The sequence below is a fragment of the Sorex araneus genome, chromosome 2 (genome assembly GCF_027595985.1).
Source record: "Sorex araneus isolate mSorAra2 chromosome 2, mSorAra2.pri, whole genome shotgun sequence".
In the NCBI taxonomy this organism is placed as follows: domain Eukaryota; kingdom Metazoa; phylum Chordata; class Mammalia; order Eulipotyphla; family Soricidae; genus Sorex; species Sorex araneus.
In genome coordinates, this window is record NC_073303.1 from 342197852 (window position 1) to 342220840 (window position 22989).

The window sequence follows — 22989 nt, forward strand, 5'->3', positions numbered from 1 at the left end:
TTCCATTGAATTGTGTGTGTTTGATTAGCATATATTTCAATCCGTTCATTCTTCTTTCTTTGCATTGATTGTTAGAAATAGCTGAAACAAATTTGAGCCTTTCTAATAAGAAAGTTTTCATAAATTCACACTAAGATTTGCTTGTACTAAATTTTATCTTTATCCTCATCTTATTCTTCCTACTTCTGTACTCCATTACGCTTAACATTATTATCCAATTAAATGTTTTGATCTTGGTAAACTTACGAGCTTGATAAGAATGTAAAGTCCTTTGGAATAAACTGAAATTACAAAGAAACTAACAGTTTTTCATGTGCTAAAGGTTGAGTTTCATCTTGGACACTTCTGTTTCTAATGCCAGATACGCTTGTGACGAAAGTCAATGCCACTGATGCAGACGAGCCAAATACTGTGAACTCTGAACTTTCCTTTAGAATCCTATCTCAACAGCCTGTTCCAGCATTCTACATAGATCAATATACGGGAGAAATTTATACAATCAGTAGTAACTTGGACAGAGAGGTAAATTAATATTTGCATTGCTCTTCTTTTATTTTATTTTTTTAAGAACTTTTATTGGGTCACCGTGAGATACAGTTACAGACTTTCATGATTGCGTTTCAGTCAAACAAGCACCCATCCCTCCACCCGTGCACATTTTCCCCCACTATTGTTCCCAGGGTCCCACCCCACCCCACCCCACCCCATTCCCTGCCTCTGTGGCAGGTACAATCCTTTTTACTGTGTCTCTAATTTGGACATTATGATTTGCAATACAGATACTATGAGGTCATCATCTTTGGTCGTTGGTCTACTTTCAGCACACATCTCCCATCCTGGGCAATCCCTCCACTCATCATTTACTTAGTGGTTCCTTCTCCTTTCCAGCTGCCTTTTTCCCCAACATGTAGGGCCGGCTTCCAGACCATGGCGTGATCCTCCTGGGCCTTATCTCTACTGTCCTTAGGTGTTAGTCCCATGTTATGCTATTTTATATTCCACAAATGAGGCCCATCATTCTATGTCTGTCCTTCTCTTTCTGACTAATTTCACTGAGCATGATACTCTCCATATCCATCCACTTATATGCAAATTTCATCTCTTTTTTTTTTTTGGCTTTTTGGGTCACACCCAGCTGTGCACAGGGGTTACTCCTGGCTCTGCACTCAGGAATTACTCCTGGCGGTGCTGGGGGACCATATGGGGTGCTGGGAATCGAACCCAGGTCAGCTGCGTGCAAGGCAAATGTCCTACCCGCTGTGCTATCACTCCAGCCCCGATTTCATCTCTTCTAATAGCCACATAGTATTCCATTGTGTAGATGTACCAGAGTTTCTTCAACCAGTCTTCTGTTCTTGTGCACTAGAGTTTTTTCCAGTGGTCTTCTTTTAAACTCCACCTTTTTCAGTTTTTCCTGTCTTTATTTCTTTTTTAATATTTGTATTTTGTTCTCTATTCCTCGTTCATAAGGTGACTCTTGCAATTATCTCCCAGACATGTGCTTTCTGGTATCACAGCCATTAGTCTTATGTAGTATTGAGTTTCGAAATGTGATTCACTGTCATCCCATTGTTCATCAATTTGCTCAAGCGGGCACCAGTAACTTCTCCATTGTGAGACTTATTGTTACTGTTTTTGGCAATTTGAATACGCCACGGGTAGCTTGCCAGGCTCTGCCGTGCGGGTGAGATACTCAAGGTGGCTTGCCAGGCTCTCTGAGAGGGGTGGAGGAATCGAACCTGGGGTGACTGCGTGCATGACAAATGTCCTGCCCACTGTGCTATCGCTCCAGCCCACGAAATGTGATTATTAGTCAGATTTGGAACATGCTCTAAAATTAATATAGAGAAGATTTGGTATGGCAAAAATATCACCCAAATAATTTTTTTTGCTTTGGCTTTGTTTTGGGGTCACATAGAGCAATGCTCAGGGGTAACACCTGGCTCTGCACTCAGGAATTACTCCAGAATTACTCCAGCCAGTGATTGAACTTAGGGCAGCTGTGTACTAAGCAAGCACAGTACTTCAATAATACTATCTCTCCAGCACCTCACATAACATTTTTATTACATGTTGAAGCATTTTGGGCACCATTGTTAAAATATATATATATATATATATATATATATTTGAAATTAGTACTATCTATTCTTTTGACATTTTTTATTTTTAAGAAATTTAACAGCACACAAGGATAGTGCTATCCTAGATCTCAATCAGATCAGGATTCTGTTTGCTATGATGTTCTATAATGATTTTCTTTTAAACTTTGTGGTTCAATAATGAAACAGTGCAGGGAGGTGGGGGAGCATTTGAAATGGAACTCTACTTAGATAGCATTATAGAAGTATTTTTCTAACATCACATGAGGCTGACACCCAAGGACAGTAGATACAAGGGCCAGGGGGATTGCCCCATAGCTGGAAGAGGTGAATGGAGAAGGGATCACTAAGAAAATGATGGCTGGAGGAACCAGTTGGGATGGGAGATGCATGCCGAAAGTAGATAATGAACTAAACATGATGACATCTCAGTGTCTGTGTTGCAAGACATGATGCCCAAAAGTAGAGAGAGAATATGGGGAATATTGTCTGCCTTAGAGGCAGGGGGAGGGTGGGAAAGGGGGGGTATACCCAGGATATTGGTGGTGGGAAATGTGCACTGGTGGAGGGATGGGTGTTTGTTCATTGTGAGATTGTAACCCAAACATGAAAGCTTGTAACTATCTCATGGTGTGTAATAGATATGCCAAAAAACAGGAACAATAAGTCTCTCAATGAGAGACATTACTGGTGCCCGCTCAAATAAATCGGTGAGCAACGGGATGACAGTGACAGTGACTCATGGTGAATCAATAAAATTTTAAAAATTAAAAAAAAAAACAAACAAACATGAAAGCTTGTAACTATCTTCATGGTGATCCAGTAAAATTTAAATTTTTTTTTAAAAAAATAAATCAAATAAATAAATTTTAAAAAAAGTATTTTTCAAGAGTTGTTAGAAATCCCATTTGGAAGAAATTTGAGGAGGCATATTCTAAAGTCTTTTGTCTTTAAGATTTTGTGGGGGGAGAGCTGGGTTTAGGGGCTACACATGGTGGACCACTCCCAGCGCTGTGCTCCAGGGTCACTCCTGACAGTGCTCAGGGGACTCTATGCATTGCTGGGGATCCAACTAGCATGGGCGTGTATGCAAGACAAGCAACTTGACCCCTATACAATTTCTCCAGCCCCCAAGATTTCATTTTTAAATTTCTAAAGCTAAGGGGAAATTTTAGATGAAAACAAGTTTTGTTTTATTTATTTATTTTGGTGCTGGGCATTAAACCAAGACCTCATGCATGCAAGGCAAGTGCTCTACCAGTAAACCACATCCGTGACCCAAGAAGATGTTTTTTAATGTCCCTACGCAACATTAAGTGTTGATGATTGTAGGAGGACTATATTTGCATCCAATGTAAATCGCCACCACATGCCGTTAATGTCTTTTGTATTTCCTGAAAAATGATTTGAGTCCTCTGACAAAGGGAAAGGTCTGTGACAACATTTCCGTCAGGACCTTTGTCAAATTAAAGAGTACTATTAGCTGCCACAGTTCTACTCCACACCTTTTCACATAAAACTTAAATGGATATCTTGAATGAATACTTTGGGTTTTTTTTTCAACCAGTTTCTATCTCTGAAAATATGGAAAGTTTAGCCAGTGGTGACTGTCACTGGTTGACCATTTGTCGTGTGCCATATGCTGTTCTCGTCCTTCTACATAGACAGACTCCTTGAGCCTGCCTTGGAGCACCTGAAGGCAAACTCCAGCAATCATTCCATTTTATGCAGAAGATAACTCGGGGTTAAAGAGGTTAGGTGTTCATTCAGCACAGCCAGCAAGAAAGTTAGAATTGGACCCAGGCATCTGGTTCCAGAACCTCATCTCCCCTAATTTCACTGAGCAGTTCTGCCTCACACAGTACCCCTGGCACTAGGACTGCTGCTCAGTGCCCCAAACTCTAGCCACTGAATGGAGTCATTATAGAGCCATCACCTGGAGGAGAACACGGCACAGAGTAGCATCAGAGACATCCCTTTAGGGCATCACTTGAAGAACCAGGTGTCTTGGGTGTCTGGACAATGTGCAACGGGTTTTTCCTTAATAGGACAATTTTCTTGGAAGATAAGCTTTCCGGGTTTAGCTGAAGAATGAAGTATGGGATAGAGAGAAGCAATCCTTACAATCTCACCATCACTTCTAATATAAAACTAATTACTGGGTCTGAAGCAATAGCACAGCAGGTACAGTGTTTGCCTTGCACGCAGCCGACCCGGGTTCAATCCCCAGCATCCCATATGGTGCCCCAAGAACCACCCGGAGTAATTCCTGAGTACAGATCCAGGAGTAACTCCTGAGCATCGCTGGGCATGACCCAAAAAGCGAAAAAATAAAATAAAAATACCTTTTGAACAGCACTATTTTTCACAGAGACTATTCTGGGGAAGCATTCATCTCCTACTCATATCACCAATGACATATTTAAGATTTTGACTGTCTACATCTTGCCATAACTTTTATGCCCTTCTAAAAATGCTCTGACATCAAGCCAATGGCAGCTTATCACATTTTTTAAAAAAATCCTAAAGCTTCTGAGTTAAATATACTACAGTCCCCCACTACGGTTTGTTTCCTTTGATGATAAAGTGAAATCAAACAAAAAAGACTGACTTGGAAGCAATTCATTTTTAACCCAGTAGGTATTTTTCATCACCCTTGCAGGAGCACAGCAGCTATTCTTTGATAGTGGATGTGAGAAATAAAAATGTACAAATCACAGACAGACCTGCAAAACAAGCTCAAATTCAGATTCATATATCGGATGTCAATGACAATGTACCTGTCGTGGAAAATAAAGTGGTAACTATTACTTTTATAATAATAAATGCTTCTACTTATATTTCGTCTTAACTACCAGTGTATCAGTTATATTTGTGGTGTGTGAAAACAAACGTAAACCCCATGTGTTCGTGTTTTGCAGTATAAAGGGTCTGTTGAAGAAAATCAAGCTAACGTAGAAGTTATTCGCATAAAAGTTTCTGATGCAGATGAAGTGGGTTCTGATAATTGGTTGGCAAATTTTACATTTGTATCAGGAAATGAAGAAGGTTATTTTCACATAGAAACTGATACTCAGACAAATGAAGGGATTGTGACCCTTATTAAGGTAAGTACTTACTCTGCAAAACTGAAATGAGAAAATCAGGTACAGAGGAAACATGTATTTTGAGCCCCAAACACAAGAGCTTCGCATACTTAGTTTCCTGGCACCACAGTTGTGTCAGAGAAGCCATTCCTGTTTGCCTAGTGTATGGCTAGGAAGTGTCCACTCTAGTTCAAAGTCAGGTAAGGAACTTTGAGACTAACTAGACCACAAGGTCTCAGCGACATTATCGCTCACACAGTGGCAGCCTTGCTTCAGCTTGTTTCCTTACTGTAGAGTTCCCTAGCATGACCCCTTGTCTCTAGTGGGTATCCCTCTACTTAAAATGTTTTAATGGATATGTATCAATAAAGCCATGTCTCAATAATAACATCTAAAAGCAAACACTGCTCAACGGGTAGTCCGCTCATTCTGCTGGTCTTCTCTGGGTGCTTATTACCTAGTCAGCAACCTTGCCAAAAATGCAGATTCTTAAACTTGCTCATCAGTTTTATTTGAGAAGGACTCAGAAACTCACCTTTATAACAAAAGTGCACTTGTGGGGGCCAGAGAGATAGTGCAGCAGGTAAGTGCTTGCCTTGCATGCGGCCAGCCTATGTTCTATTCCCAACACCCTATATGATTCCCCCAAACCCACCAGGCGTGATCCTTGAGCTCTACGAATATCAAACTGCTCTACAGTTAAATTACGTTCTTAGCTAATCCTATAGTTTAAAATCTTTTTTCTAAAAAATTATGTGGTCATTATGACCCCCAGTTTCAATCACTGTCACTGACATCCCGTTGTTCATCGATTTGTTCGAGCGGGCACCAGTAATGTCTCTCATTGAGAAACTTATTGTTACTGTTTTTGGCATATCCAATATGTACGGGTAGCTTGCCAGGCTCTGCCGTGCGGGATCCATACTCTTAGTAGCTTGCCGGGCTCTCTGAGAGGGGCGGAGGAATCGAACACGGGTTGGCCTCGTGAAAGGTGAAAGCCCAACTGCTGTGCTATCGCCCTAGCCCCCCAGTTTCAATAAAACGATTAATTTTTTTCTTTATCTAAGCACGAGAGTTTAGAACACTGCATTTGAAGAAGTGACCCTTACACTACTTAGAATCATCATGCACTTGTCTTTGTTTTATTTTTCTGGGCCACACCTGGAAGGTGTTCAAGGAACCCTATAGGGATCAACTCACCTGGGTGTGTACAAGAGAAACACCCTGCGGTGCTCAGGGGTTACTCCTGGCTTTGCACTCAGGAATTACTCCTGGCGGTGCTCAGGGAACCATATGGGATGCTGGGAATCAAACTGGGGTCGACTGCATGCAAGGCAAATGCCCTACCCGCTGTGCTATCACTCCAGCCCCTGATTATTTTCTCTTAACAAAAAAAGTTAATGGACAATCAACAGTCCTTAAAATACTTATACTCCTTAAACTATTAACATGGGGTTGTTTTGTAAAATGGGCTATAAAAATATTGGGAACCCTTGGTAGATGACTGTATAACGTGATGACCGTGGCATTTAACAATAATAAGGATAAAATTTTGAAATTTCAGATTCTTGGCACCACATATGATCCCACAATCTCCACTAGAAGTGATTTCTGAGCGCCACTAGGTGTGGCCCTCAAACCAATATATATGTACTCACTTTAGATTGTTAAAAAAATATTTATTATAGGAGACTAGCAATTAAAAACTTGATTGTGTGGGCTGAAGAGATACTAAATGCAGGCAGGGCACTTTCCTTGCTTGCAGCTGACCAGAGTTCAATCCTCAGAACCCCATTCCAGGAGTGATTTCTGAGCACAAAGCCAGGAGTAAGCTCTGCGCACCACTGGGTGGTAGCCCCAAAACCAAACAATAAATAAATAGTTGACTGTGGGTGCTCCCTAAACACCTTCAACTTTTATGGATACCCACATTGATACTTTTTTTTTCCAAATTGACACTTTTTAATTGCATGGTTAGTACACTAAAACCAGTTCTGCTGTATTTGTCATGTGTTTTAGCTAACATTAAAACCACACTTGTGTATTGTGTATGTGTATGTTTTGTGTATTCTAGTTTTTCTTACCTTTAAAAGAATTCTCTTTGTGTCTTTCTAGGACGTAGATTATGAACAAATTAAGCATATCAACTGCACCGTTATTGTCACAAATAAAGCAGCTTTTCACAAGTCAGTTCAATTTAAGCCCGTACACATTCCCTTCATAGTAGACATACAAAACGTGAAAGAAGGCATTCATTTTAAAAGCAGCAAAATTTCATTTCAAGTTAGCGAGAGCATGAATCAATCAAGCATCAGCCGAGTCATTGGAAAATTCCAAGCTTTTGATGAAGACACTGGAAAACTAGCCCATGCAAAGTAAGACCTAGTTATGAATCTGTTTATTTTTTAATTGCTTTAAATGTCTTTTTAAAAAAAAATCATAGCAAGGGTTGGGGGTAGGAGCAATAGTACAGTAGGTAGGGTGCTTACCTTGTATGTGGCTGACTCAGGTTCAACCTTCAAGACCTCACATGATCCCTGAAGAACTCCAGGAGTTATTCCTGAATGCAGAGAAGGAATAAGCCTGAGCACCTCCAGATGTGGCCCCAAAACAATTTTTTTAAATCATAACAAAATATGAACTGCTCCTTCACACTCAGAATTATAAAGGTCTATAGATGGAATTTTCTAGTTGTTCCTGCAGCTGAGAGGCAGGGAGGCATTTACCTTCACCACAGGACTAGGAAGCTGAGGCTTGATAAGTGACTTCAGATAATTCTGTCTAAATGTAGTTAAAAAGCATGAGACAGTTTGGAATACCTGAAGGCAGGGCCACAGCAGTGGTAGAGCAGATAGGACACTTGCCTTGCATGTAGCCAACCCATGTTCAATCCCTGCATCCCATATGGTTCCTTGAACACTACCAAGAGCAATCCCTGAGTACAGAGCCCTGAGCATCAATAGGTGGAACCCAAAAACAAACAAACAAAAATACTTAAACTTATAGTTTAAGCCATAAGTCTTGAGCATAAGGAAAACCCCTTAGTGTGATACAGAAATTTAAAACATTTTATTTTTTTTTAAATTTATTTTATTGAATCACCAAGTGGAAAGTTACAAAGTTCTCAGACTTATATCTCAGTTACACAATGCTCAAACACCCATCCCTTCACCAGTGCCCATATTCCACCACCAATAAAAACAAAAACAAAAGCAAAAACAAAACAAACAAACAAAAAAAGTATACATCCCACCCCTCACCCCCCAACCCACCCTGTACGTGAGTGATAATTTCACTTCCTTTTCTCTTTACCTTGATTACATTCCAGATTTCAACACATAACTCACTATTGTTGTTAGAGTTTCAAAACAGACTCACTATTTTTGTTGGAATTTATCCCCTAAGAATACAGCTCTACTAACAGGGAAATATTTGATAATAAGTTTTCCACTGATGAAAATGAAGAGATAAAATGTCTCTTCATTTTATCTCTAAATGAAGCTACTGCGGCCGCGCGGTTTACAATTTCTATATTATAGTAATTAAGTCCGCGAAGATTTAGGTTTGAAAATGAATCATTTCCCTTCCTGGAACAGCATATAGCCAAAGTTAGTTCACAGTCTCCATACATGGGTGCAAGCACTTGCTGGAACCCCAATTCCTAAAGCTGTCTCTGGTTCCCGCTCGTTCCACATCCACCGGCTCTGCAGAGGCATGGGCACCCGGGCCGAAAACCCGGCCGGCTGGAGCCGAGCACTGGCCCCCGGCTCAGAAATTTAAACATTTTAAATTAATGCTTTAAAAAAGTTTTTTAAGTTATAGATATCGGAGATTCTAAGATCACCAAAACTTCAAAATTTGTTTATTTTGTAACAGATATTCCAAATTGGAAGACATAGACAACTGGATTACTATCGATTCTGTCACATCTGAAATTAGACTTGCAAAAATTCCTGATTTTGAATCCAGATATGTCAAAAATGGTACATACACAGTAAAGATTGTGGCTGTATCAGAAGGTAAGTTACTGATCATCTCATACATCTGTTGTATATAGAATAAATGGACAGAGAAGTGTAAAGAATTATAGGAGGGATTACTGTCACCTTTGACCTTAGAATGTAGGAAGGAAAAGGACAGAGTGGAAAAGAAATCATGAAGGGTAGCAAGAAGTGAATGGTAGTAGTGGGGGGGAGGTGGTTAGGGTCAAGGCCATGGGTGCATCGCTGGTGTAGAGTGGCAGAGCTCTGTATCCAAACTGCAGAGTTACTAGGGGGTGTGAGGGAGGGAACCTGGGAACACTGGAAGAGGAAGGTTGACTGGCGGTGGGATGGGTGCTGAAATGTACTATACCTAAAACAACTATTAATAATGTTGTAAATCACTGTGTCTTGATTTTTAAAATGAGCATTTAATAATTAAATAGAATATACTTTGAAAAAAGGTAAGTTGTTATTAAATAGATATATTTCTTGACTGTGTGTTTAGATTTAATTTTCAACAGTAAGAGTCTTAACTAGAAATGATGGAAAAATAAAATCTCTTTAGTAAATGTAAACCTTCACATTGCTGCTTATGTAGTGGGTTACTATAAATTATAGGATCTAAAGATGAAAACATAGCTTGAATAACCAGTGCCCTAATTTGTGACTATAATCTCCTTATCAGATTGGCAAGAATGTTTGAATTATGTCCATTGTCCACAATATAACCAGAATATCACACTTTTTTCTCATTTTAAAGATGATTCTAGAAAATCAGTCACTGGCACCATTCTTCTCAACGTTGTAGACATCAATGACAATTGTCCTACACTGGTAAACCCTGTGCAGAACATCTGTAATGATGAGCAGTATGTGAATGCAACGGCAGAGGACCTGGACGGACCCGAAAACAGCGGGCCTTTCAATTTCCTTATTGTTGACAAACCACCTGGGATGGCAGAAAAATGGAAAATAGTACGCCAAGAAGGTGAGCAAAACCCTTTGGACTACGTGTTTAAATATCGATTGGCATATTTAAACGTGATGGGTAATTTTGTTGTTGTTATTATCATCATTGTTGTTGGGGCCACATCTGGCAGTGACCAAGAGCCACGTGGTGTTGGGAACCAAACCCAGGGTTTCTTTCTCTGTGTCTCTGTGTCTCTGTCCATCCATCTGTCTGTCTGTCTCTCTCTCTCTCTCTCTCTCTCTCTCTCTCTCTCTCTCTCTCACACACACACACACACACACACACACATGCATGCATGAGGAAGTGTGCTGTACCATGACCCAAGTCCATGTCCATGATCCCTAAACTCCTTACAGTGTAGGTTTCTTTAAATATCACTTTCTAAAGTGATATTTCAGTATAGTTTTGAAAGGAGTTTATAAAACAAGCTTCTAAGCTCTAGGTGAGTATCACTAATCACTAATCTACCATTAATAAATCCCCTTTTGGGGTAATAGAAAAGGGGTGAAAGAAAATAATCTAATGTCTATAAACTGGGTATTCGCCATAGGTAGTTGTTTGGCCTCAAAGATGAGGAATACTTGCTTGTCTAACCATAGTAGTCAAGCTAATGCCTTATAAAAAGGTTGGAGTGTGCTAGACTGGGGAAACAGCTAAAAGAGAGAGTACGTTAAACCCAGCGTTAATCTCTGGCATGGCCTGTGCTTCCCCTGAGCACAGAGCCAAATCACAGCTCCAGCGAGTGTGGCCCAAAGACAAAAACTTAAGACTTTCTTAACTTCCAAAAAATAAATAACTACCCTATTATTAATATTCACATATATTACTATAATTATTTGCATATGTTATCATAATTATTCCCAATTATTATCCAGGTGTATTCATTTTATATACCTTCCAAGTAAATTTGTTTTCAATAAATATCATATGTATCAGAAAAACTCGCCATCCCTTCTACTGCTTTTAGTCATCTGAAGTCATTCCTTATTATTCATATGAAAGAAAAATTTTACTAACCATCCATCACTTTTTTTAAGTTAGATGAAAGGTCCATGTAACAGTGCAGTGTAATATTCTTGCCAAAGATATAGCCCAATCTTCCATGCTTGGATATATACAGTCATGTAGAAATAGCACTGGAGCACTGTCATCCCATTGTTCATCGATTTGCTCGAGTGGACACCAGTAACGTCTCCATTGTGAGACTTGTTATTACTCTTTTTGGCATAGCAAATACGCCATGGGTAGCTTGCCAGGCTCTGCTGTGCGAGCAGGATACTCTCAGTAGCTTGCAAGTCTCTCCAAGAGGGACAGAGGAATCCAACGGGGGTCGGCTGCATGCAAGGCAAACACCCTACCCGCTGTGCTATCGCTCCAGCCAAATGTAGAAATATTCAAATATATTGAATCTGCGGAGCATTCTTTGAATAAATCTTTGAAATTATTGGCCTTCAAAATCTCAAGGTTTTTCAGGTTCAAGAAGGTGGTTGGAACTGTTCTATATTAATAGAGACTAAATGACTAACTAAACAGTAAAACAAAGACAGAATGTAACTCTGAGTAGAGCTCTTTCTTGCTTTGCATATGTGAGATCCTGGATTTGACCCAAACACAAAAAAAAAAGAGAAAGGAAAAAAAAGAAAATGTCACTGGAAAGGTCATCTAACTCACAACTTGTTTGTTATATTCCTAGTACTGAGAACATACTTAGTAAAGCACACACTATTCCAATTCATTATCACAAAAGTTGGGTTTCCAGATCCCATCTTTAGCTATGAACCTGCCTGATTGGGCCAGCCCAACTGATTCTCTAAAGCACATGGAGCTAATTCATAGAGAAGCTAAGCATGGATGAAGCTTCAAACGGGAGCTGAATCCTTCTAGAAGTTACAGAAAGCTCCTGTAACTTACTTAACCCCACCCCCCTGCCTCACTCCATTTCCGTTTGCTTCTCCTTCCAGGTACCAGTGTGCTACTTCAGCAACATGAGCAAAAGCCTGGGAGGAGTGAAATTCAGTTCCTGATCTCCGACATCAAGGGCAACACTTGTCCTGAGAAGCAGATCCTTCAGCTCACGGTGTGTGAGTGTCTGCATGGCAGTGGCTGTGTGGAAGCGCTCCATTCCTCCTATATTGGCCTGGGACCCGCAGCCATTGCCATCATAATTTTGGCGATTCTACTCTTGCTTCGTAAGTATTTCAAACACAGCTTTATAGCTTTTCTAGCAATTCAAGTGTAGTACTGCTGGGAGTTTGTTCCCGTGGTTGTCACTAATTCTTTTTATAGCTATTCCATAACCACACTTGAAAATAAAAAGGGAAATTATAATTGATCGTTGACAAATATGCCAAAGCTTATTTTAGGACTCTGCATAGTTTTATTTTATGAAAATATATTTCCCAGGCCAGAAAGATGGCTCAAAGAAGATCCGGGTGCATGCTTTGCATACAGAAGGCCCATTTGGTCCTCTGGACCACATGGTTCTCTCTCTCTCTCTCTCTCTCTCTCTCTCTCTCTCTCTCTCTCTCTCTCTCTCTCTCTCTCTCTCTCTCTCTCTCTCTCTTCTCTCGCTCTCTCTCCACACACACACACACACACACACACACTCACACACACACATTTCCAGACTTAAATAACCAACATTATGCACAATAACTTCAGGAATCTTTTATAGCATTAGATTTGGTGTTCCCATTTGATAAGTTGTGAGGAAGAGACAGTATCTGACTTTCACTATTGTGTCCCACTGGCTGGAACAGAAGCTTGAACAGAGAAGGCTGTCGAAGATTTGGCGCTTGAACTTTAATCATGGATATAAGATTGCTTTTATGACCCATCACTCCTCCCTTTGCGTGTCCAGCTTGTCAGAGCATCCCATTTTCCTCCACCTGCCTGGAGCCTTCCCCAGTGCCAAGAATAGCCAGCCCCAGTGAACAGTCTGTTTCCTGCCAGTGACAGCCACCCGCACGTCTTGCAAGTCCTCCAAAGACCCAGGGTTTCCTTTCAGGAAAAACAAAAGGATTCTCATGAATCCACATGCCCCCTGCATTTGAGTAGAGGAATGCCCCTGAGACAGCACAGCTGATCCAGAGACAGGAGGAGCTTCTCAGACTCTTGATAGATGCTTAGTTGAACGTGTAACACCCAGCAGTTTACAGTGAACTAGATCACTATCTCTATCTAACGGCTAAAAGTACAGACATAATCGTAAATTCCTTGTCTCCATTTACCAAGTAGGTGCTGGAGCTCAAACTTCATTTTTTACTCCGGGATGTCTTACATTCTTACAATTTCTCATCCTTTAAGATGTCTCTAGGCTTTGCTGTAATGCATCCAAATAAGCTTGTTTAGATTGGAGCAGGGTGAAGAAAAGAAACATAGACAAACAAGTGACAACTGCACCCCTCGGAAAAAATGGGTAAATTGCAAAATCAGGCAGTATCGTTCCTAGAAAGACATTTGGGGCTCACCTCTGCACTCAATTTCTTTTCATGCAGTTGTGCCACTTTTACTGCTGATGGCCACTTGTGGAGAAGACGCCAAAGGCTTCACCCCCATTCCTGGCACTGTTGAGATGCTGCATCCTTGGAATAATGAGGGCGCACCTCCAGAAGACAAGGTCAGAGAATGAGATTCTAGGAAACTTAGCTTTTCTGATTTTAAAGAAGACAGGGGGAAAGTTTCTAACATTCTACATCATGGGGTTAAAGTGGTCAAATGAATTTCATTCCCATGCCTTGGTTAAATTAAATAAAGGGACTAAACATATTTTATCTTGTGGCTAGGATAGCGTCAAAGTGCTTTTGCTATACCCGAAGATCCTGTTTTATGGAGAACGTATACAAAAAGGGTTAGGTAATGACAGAGAGACTGTATAACACAGATTAGAGAAGGCAATATGTGTGCAGGTTTAGGATATATATTATTGCCCCAATCTACAGTGGTCAGTCTCTCTTCACACACCATCCCATGTCCATCCCCATCCTCCATAAGTCTGGCAAAGTAAAGCTCACAACCCACACAGGAGTTGGAAAATGTTGCAAAGCCCCTTCTGGGGCCTGCTTAGTATTCAGTTTCCTTTGTCTCTGCTGCATCTTAGCCCTGTGTTTCTCATCGTCCTTGCACTCAGCGCCCTTAAATAGGATATTACAGAGTGTCAAGTATCAGACAATCCAGACAGCAGTGCCTGAGATATAGAAGTGCCCAGCACCAAAGCAATGATTCCTCAGCATCGTACACAGATGCTACCATCCCCTTGTCCCTGGTACTGGCTGCTGACCCCACCTGCCGATGAGAGAGAAGTGAAGTGCTTCTCTGTAAGAATACTTGCCAGTTTTGCATCCACCACTTTTGTTTGAAATGACATTAACTGATTTTTTGGGGGGGATCACACCTGGCGATGCACAGGGGTTACTCCTGGCTCTGCACTCAGGAGTTACTCCTGGCGCTGCTCAGGGGACCATATGGGATGCTGGGAATCGAACCTGGGTCAGCCACGTGCAAGGCAAACGCCCTACCCACTGTGCTATCGCTCCAGCCCCAATGACATTAACTGAACTGAATCAGGGGCAATGAAGGCTTGGAGAGTGACCTCAGGTCCATCTAGGAAAACAACCTAGGGGCCAAAGAGATAGTACTACAGGTCAGGCACTTGTCCTGCACCCGACCTGCCTGCCCAAGGCCTCAGCAGGGAGGAAGGATTTATAAAGAGAAGGCATCCTATGGCAAAGGAGAGACGAAATGTCACTGGTCCTATTGGAGCAAATAAGACCCTATTTTAAAGTTTCCTTCAATGCAAAATATTTTCCTGTGTCTCGGTGGAGATAGCTTGTTCCGTGTTCATCTCAAATTCTCCTTTCAACCGTCCTGCCACGCCTCTCCTCTAACGTGAGTTCTCCACTGGATTTGGTCTCGCAGGTTATGCCATCACTGCTGACAACAGATCGAAGGGAGAGCGTGGCCGTCGGCCATGCAGTAGGGGGGAGCATTGCAAACAGGGTTATGGTTGGCAAAGGAAGTAGCTCCACGTCCTTTGTCAAAAGGCAACACGAAGAGACTGAGGTGGACGGAAGATATGAAGAACACCAAAGCTTGCTCACTGGCGGGGCTACCCGACCTGCAGGGACTATAGGAGCTGCCGTAAGCGCTGAAAGGAACAGAAGAGTCCAGGCTGCCTCCACAGACATGGCGGGAGCTCGAGCAGCTGCAGTGGCCGCGAATGAGGAATTTTTAAAGAATTATTTCTTTGAGGTAAGCACTGGGTTTTATGTATGGGAGGAAAAGGAGGGGGCTAGGAATAATACGATGTTATCAATAGGGTAATAATTGCTTTGGATCTCAATGCGATATTAGTGCTATTTTGTCTGTTTTTGGTGTGTTTTTTGCCTTTTACCATTTTTATTTTTTTAATTTTATAAAGTAGTTCACAATATTTGATGACATTTAGTATTCAAACACCAATCCCACCACCATTACAACCTTCCCATCACCATATGTTGGATGTTTCCATCCCAAACCCCAATTCCTGTCCCAAAGCAGGACCGAGATCATATATTTTGTATTGTTTATTATGAAAAAACGCTGAAAATGCTACAAAAAAGTATCCTTAGAGGAAAGAGCGTGAAGATTGTTGTATTTTACCCAGGGACCATTAAGCCGTTCTTTAAGAGATCACTAACATGTTGTTAAAAGTTGGGCCTTGTGTGCTTTTATATGTGTGTGTGTGTGTGTGTGTGTGTGTGTAAAAGAATATATTTCCCTCTAAAATTGGTTGCCTCCTACTTTGAACCCCATCCAAAGTGGTGTGTACTCTTGGAGTATGGGTAGGGTGTGTCCTATGAAGTGTCACACAGCTGCAAAGGTGGCCTCGAGGTCCAGGAACAGGTTCACTTGTGGGCGAGGCTCGGCCCGAGCATGTGGAGAGCAGCTGTGAGCATGGCGGCAGTTAAGTTCTGGAGGCTTTCGGCTGGTAGGGCTGGGTCCCTTGGGGAGGGGAGGGCTCTCACCCTCCCCCCTCCAGGGTGCCTCAAGTGAAAACAGCCTGGTGCAGAGTCTGGCGGCATGGTATGGCCAATGATGAGATTATCTGGTGCCAGCCAGGGGTGGCTTAGAGACAAGGGGAGCCAGGGGGGAGGTGGACACGGGCAGAGGATCTCCATTCCCAGTTCCATTGCACTCAGAGTTCTCAGTCATAAAGTCCCGCATACCTGGTTTTCCTTTACTTCTATTCCTTCTCTCTTTCCATAAGTGAACCCCACATTCTTTGTAGAATTCGTATTCTCCCTCAATACTGCCCTTTCACTTCAGTTAACTACGAACAGCAGGGCTGAAGAGGGAGCTCAGCATCTCAGAAAGTTGAGTACATGCTTGGCATGATGAAGACCCAGGTCTGATCCCCAGTACTACACGATCCCCCTGAGTACTGAGCTGGGAGTAGCCCCTCAGCACCACTGGATGTCACCAAAAACTTTAACAAAATGTAAAACCCACAATATACCTGTCCATTTAAAAGGTCTCTTTTCAATGGGTGTACTGTTGATTTCACTGTGATTTCACTACTCTTGATTTCACTGTTGAGGAGCATCACACAAAATTAGGAGGCGCGCTATAGGAAAGGTGATCAGATGAAATCAAGACCCCCATGCCTGGAATTTGGGAGTAGAAGCATGTTGGGTGCCTTTCGTGAAAACAAGGCCCATATGGCCACCTGCAAAAGGGAGATGGCAGAGTCAGCGGCAGCGGCCCTCCTTGAGAGGAGCAGCAGGGTGTTGTCCGTGGAGGCTAGTGTGTTTCTGCCCCTCCCTTCAGACTGGCTACACATCACTTTGGGCGTCCCCACAGTCTGCTCCCTCCTCCTTCACTTCTTTCACACCATCTTCTGCCCCTAAGTATTGGTTTGATGAGGTACTACCTAGGTACAGTGATGGCATGTCGGTATCAATCAAACACCACACACCCCCTTTTCCCTCTCACTGTCCAGCTCTGTCTGGAACTCTGTTCATTTTATTTGATATGTTTTTGCCTCTTTGCTCTACTACTACTTGATTCAGTCTTGGTTCTTATATGTGTGTGCAACTAATGCTGTAGAAAAAGAAATGTTTAATAATCATAGAAATGTTGAACTCTTGCATAGCCTTTACCTGGTTATTAATATTAGTTATAATCTTTACCTAATTATTCATATTTTGTCATGTTTTCCATTGTTTTCCCCTATATCTCCCACGTGCACGTATATGGACAGTCCGTTATATACCGCAGCGTAGTGAGCACATCTAGAAACTCAAAGGGTGACACATGCATATGGCAATGTCGCCGGTTACTGCAGGTGCCTGCCTTTGTCGGCCCTGTCTGGGCACAGCTCGGTGTCAAGTATATCATCCGGATTAATCTCAGACAGTCCCCACTCCCTTTCTTTTTTGTGTGTGATGTTATATTTTTAAGAACACAGGCTTGGGCCAGAGTGATAGCACAGCAGGTAGGGCGTTTGCCTTGCACGCGGCCAAACTGGGTCCAATCCCCGGGATCCCGTATGGTCCCCCGAGAACCACCAGGAGTAATTCCTGAGCACAGAGCCAGGAGTAACATGTCACTGGGTGGAACCCAATAAATTAATAAATAGATAAATAAATAAATAATTTTTTTTAGAAGAACACAGACTTGCTATCTCAGTAGTGCCTGTCATGTTGTAGGATGGGCTTCAGTTTGTCTCTCTGTGATGTTTCCATGTAATTCGACTGAGCTTAGGTTGAGGGGCAGGAATATACATGTCACTGATTCTGGGACTCTCTTTCCATTTTAGAAAGCAGCCTCATACACGGAGGAGAATGACTTCCACACAGCCAGAGACTGCCTCCTGGTGTACTCGCAGGACGACACGCAGTCCCTGCATGGCTCCATTGGCTGCTGCAGTTTCATCGACGGCGAGCTCGACGACATCTTCTTAGATGATTTAGGGCTTAAATTCAAGAAACTTGCCGAAGTGTGTTTGGGTCGAAAAATAGATATAGATCTGGAGACTGAGCAAAAAGCTGTGCAAAACACGGAACAGAAGGGAGCTTCAGTCAATGAGCAAAGCCAGGGCCTCTCAGAGAACATCTATGGCGCGGGTGCCGCCTTGTCAGTTTCAAAATCTTTGCATGAAGCAAACACAGGGATAGTGAGTCAGGAAATAGTCACTGAAAGGTCTTCCAGTCAGAGTCAAAAGGTAACAACGACATCTCTTCCTGAGCCCGCGGCCCCTCGAAACATTATAGTGACAGAAACTTCCTACACCACAGATTCTGCTCTGCGCCCCAGCACCGTGATCCTGCGCCCCAGCCAGCCCCAGGGCCTTGTGGTGACCGAGCGGGTGTACGCTCCAGCCACCACCCTGGTAGATCAGCGTTACCGTAATGACGGGAATGTCGTAGTTACAGAGAGAGTCGTGCAGCCCAATGGGGGCCTCGTGGGCTTGCAGGAAGGCGCCACACACCTGTCAGATGCAAATTATGTGATGGTGAGGGAAAAGGAGAGCTTCCTGGCCTCCCAAGCTAGTATGCTGCACACTCTGGCCCGACCCAGTGTCGCAATAGGGCCCAACGTGACAGTGACGGAAAGGGTGCTGACCCCCGCGTCCTCTGTGCAGTCCAGTTACCAGGTCCCTGCTGAAAGCTCAGTGACGGTCCGGAAGACCTCGGTGTCCAGGATAGGTCCTGCCCCTCAGCCAAACTCGGCTTCATAGGAACTGTCCTCACGCTCCCACTGAACCGCAGCTCCCTCCAGGGCTTCTGAGCAGAGTCGCATCCACATTCTTACTCCCGCACGGCAGCCACCAAACTAGGAGCCTGTTTCACGGGCACGGGTCAGTTCTTCTTTTCAGAGTCCAGTCATTTCATGAGCCTGACACACCCGGTGGGCTACAACTTTCTCTCAGTGGCTTGTATGCAAAGGACCTTACTGCCTCCGCTTCCAAAATTGCCCAGCAGAACACTATCGAGTCACTGAGGGGATATTAATGAGGCCACCCTCTAAGTGCCTTTTAGCAAGGTTGGGATAGTAATATTCGCAAGGCACGTTCACGAGATGATCGACCTGGTTTTTATGCATTTTCCAAACCGTAGGAGTATGGAGTGCATCGGTCACCTTCAGAGCTGATAGAACCTGTTGGTGTGCCACTCTGACTTCTGACATCACTCTCCTGAATTCCACCCTTTGCAGCAGCTTATCCTAACAACTCATCTATCCAAAAATACATAGTCTGGGCTACCGGTTTTTGTCTTTTTTGAAAACCAGAGGCTTTTTAAATCAATGAAGTTGATTGGCTTTTACAGTACTTACATGGAGGAATTTATCTGCCTGATTCTCTAACTGTACACAGGCATGTGTGAGTTCTATGATTCTTTAAATATTGAGAGAGACAAGGTGACTCAGTAGTCCTGAAAATACACAAGACTTCAAATTCAGGGTAGTAATACAGGGCAAAATTTATAAATATAAAATCTTTATTTTTCCTTTGCTTACTTGGGGGGGAGGGGGAGGGCACACCCACAGTGCTCAGAGTCTACTCCCAACTGTGCGCAGAAGTCACTTCTGGCAGAGCTGGGTATTAAACTAAGAAAGTGCCTTAACACATGTGCTGTTTCCAGCCCCAAATTCACCACTTTTTAATATAAACAACGTGGCTTTTTTTTTTAACTCTCAAGATACATTAGCTTCTAATTTAATACAGCCAAACTAACCACTTTGTAGCATGGTTAAGAGAACACACACTGAAGTAAGAATTGTGCCTGTTTCACTGTTTTATATTCTCAAGTGACTCATAGAAATACTAAATAAATATTTGTGAAATTAAACTGAATTTTAGAAGCCATTCTCTTATCTACAATTGTAGGAGCCATGAAAAGCCATGATAATATCTATAGCTGTGAATTTGAAATTATGGCATTATTCTCTGTTTCAGAGTCATTGGTTGGTCATGACTTACTGCATGAATATTAAATATTACTTAGTTGGACTGAATTTATTCAGTATCATTGCCTTTTCTTCATAAAAGTTATCTGAGTGTTTTGACTGGTAATTAATAAATTCTCCCCTGAAAAATAACTCACTTAGCATTTCAAAATACATGTAAATATATAAGTAATAATTTGTATATTCTTCACAACTAAATTTTCATAAATTTTAAAGGTTGTAATTTAATGATTTATAAAGATATTTTTCTAGGGAAAACGATTTTCAGAATTTTATTTTTGTAGCATGGTTTTAGAGATAGCATTGACTTGCATTGTGTTAACACTTTTTGTTCCCACTGACTGTTTTGGGTAAAAGGTAGATATTTTCAGACATCGAAAGTCTGGCCAGCATGAAGGACACTCTTCCATGATCTAAATTTTTTACTCTGTACTAAGTAATTATTGTTGCTTTTCTTATTTTATTATAGACTTAACAGTTAATATTTTACCAGATGTTTAACAGAAGTATCTCTGCTGTGTGAAAATGTAAATATGAACTTTGTTCTCTGAACCAACAAAACTCGGTCTTAAACTTCTGCCTTGGACAGGCTTGAAAATCCTGACCTGTCTCTTGTATAGAGCATAATCAAATTTTATGAAAGGTTTTCCTTGAGCTTGAAAAGGTGATTTGTTTTAGTTTTTACATTTGTCCCATGGGAAATTATATTTGTGTATCATCATAAAATATTTAAATAAAAAGCCTACCTTTGGAATAATTCACTTTCAAGTAACTTTTTATTCTTATGTCATTTTACTAAGAATCTGACAGGGTTTTTTTTCTTTTTTTTAATTTATTTTTTTTCCAAAATTTGATTAAATTTAATATTCGAACATCAAACCCACCACCATTACACCTTTTCACTACCATATTTTCCATCCCAAATCCTGCCCCCAAGTGAACCAAAATAATTTATTTTGTATTGCTTGTTATGAATATTCCTCTAAAAATCAGACAAAAAAAGGTTTTTCGGAGGAAAGTGTGTGAAGATTGTTGGATTTCATCCAGGCACCATTAAAACCTGTAAGAGATTAGTAAGATGTTAAAGGTTCAGCCTTGTGTGCCTCTATCACTGTAGCACTGTCATCCCGTTGCTCATCGATTTACTCGAGCAGGCACCAGTAACATCTCCATTGTGAAACTTCTTGTTACTGTTTTCATCATATTGAATATGCCCACAGGTTGCTTGACAGGCTCTGCCGTGCAGGCGAGATACTCTTGGTAGCTTGCTGGGCTGTATGAGAGAGGTGAAGGAATGGAATCTGGGTCAGCCATGTGCAAGGCAAATGCCTATCCGCCTCTGTGTGTGTGTGTGTGTGTGTGTGTGTGTGTGTGTGTGTGTGTGTGTGTAAATATATTACCCCCTAAGATGGTTGCCTTTCCAATCAAATGTGATGTGCTGCTCTTGTATATTGGTGGTGTAAAGTATAAGATGTCCAGGAATAGACTGATTCATGGGTGAGGCTTGTCCGAACATGTGGAGAGTAATCATGAGCATGACAACGATTGAGTTCTGAAGGGTTTCGGCTACTGGGACCCAGTCCATTGGGGCGGGGAGGGGCCTCATCTACTCCACTCCGGTTGCCCCGAATAAAACAATTTGGTGTGGGGTCCAGAGGCATGGCTATGGCATATCATTCTGTACTTTCTTCCTAGAGATTTATATTGAGTCTCTGGATCATGATCGTTAATGAGATTATATGGCACCAGTGACAGCTTATGGGTGTGACTGCCAAGCTTCTGGAAAAAGGGGAGATGGGGAGAGATAATCCATTCTTCGTTCTGTTGAGCCTAGAGTTTTCAACCGACTGGTTTATTATACACCACATTGTTAGAGGATAAAAGAGCATCCTGAAAGCAGGTGTTTGTTGGATTGTTATTTTACAAGAATTCAGTATTTTGGTTAGAATTGCTTAAAACCAGCTAAGCCAGTTTTCCTAGAATACCATCCCCCATCCTCTCCTCAATGAAAGAGGACAGAACTCAAATGTGAATTTCAGATAAATCATGAGGGTTTTCCTCTTGCAAGTGTGCCCTGAAGTTATATATACATATATCATCATCATCATCATCCCGTTGATCGTCGAATTTCTTGAGCAGTCTCAATAACGTCTTCATTTGTCCTAGCCCTGAGATTTTAGAAACCTCTCTTTACTCGTCCTTTTCAACGATGCCGCATTGGAGGCTCTCTCAGGGTCAAGGGAATGAGACCCATCATTGTTACTGGTTTTGGCATATGAATACACCATGGGGAGTTTGCAAAGCTCTCCCATGTGGACAGGAAACTCTCAGTGGCCTGCAAGTTTCTCCCAGAGGGAGAACTAGGCTATAAGATGTATAAGCTTCTGGGAGCTTGGTTTTAAGTCTCTAGATGTTGGTCATTGGTGGGATTAAACAGTCGGGAGCAGTCTCTGGGTGTGACCGCCTAGCTACTGGAAAATGGGAACTCTGGTCTCAAAGAGGCCCAGTCCCGATCCGAGTAGACTTGGAGATCTCAGCCCCGGATCCCACACTCCTGGATTCCTCTGCTGGTACCTTCATGTGTGAGGCTCGTCCGAACATGTGGAGAGGGGCCTTGAGCATGGCTGTGACTAGGCTCAGGAGGTCTTTGGCCAAAGGAGCTCTGCTCGGGGCGAGGAGGGAAACTGAAGACCACCCTTTCCGAGGGGCCTTGGGGAAGACAGCCAGGCTCTCGGGCTATTGTGTATGTGAAATTCTGAAATTCGCATTTAACTGAGCAATCTGTATTTCAGCTTGCAACAGTCTTGCTCCTCAGGCACTGAACTTGCTCTGTACTGAGAAGATAACATTGAAGGCACCTGTTGAATTTGGCTGGAGGAGGTTTTGCACACCTTTCCAAG

General features: G+C 42.2%; 1 protein-coding gene across 1 annotated transcript in view; it reads left to right on the top strand.

Annotated features, from left to right (window-relative positions):
• Nucleotides 1-20822, top strand: part of DSG2 (desmoglein 2) — a 33926-nt gene extending 13104 nt beyond the window's left edge. Inside the window, exons 6-15 of the mRNA XM_004606126.2 lie at nucleotides 362-522; nucleotides 4765-4902; nucleotides 5024-5209; nucleotides 7304-7563; nucleotides 9065-9207; nucleotides 9932-10159; nucleotides 12103-12330; nucleotides 13639-13760; nucleotides 15059-15391; nucleotides 17940-20822. Of these exons, the coding sequence (XP_004606183.2) occupies nucleotides 362-522; nucleotides 4765-4902; nucleotides 5024-5209; nucleotides 7304-7563; nucleotides 9065-9207; nucleotides 9932-10159; nucleotides 12103-12330; nucleotides 13639-13760; nucleotides 15059-15391; nucleotides 17940-18860 (2720 nt within the window). The 3' untranslated portion in view covers nucleotides 18861-20822. The remainder of the gene's footprint in view (nucleotides 1-361; nucleotides 523-4764; nucleotides 4903-5023; nucleotides 5210-7303; nucleotides 7564-9064; nucleotides 9208-9931; nucleotides 10160-12102; nucleotides 12331-13638; nucleotides 13761-15058; nucleotides 15392-17939) is intronic.
• The last annotated feature ends 2167 nt before the right edge of the window (nucleotides 20823-22989 follow it).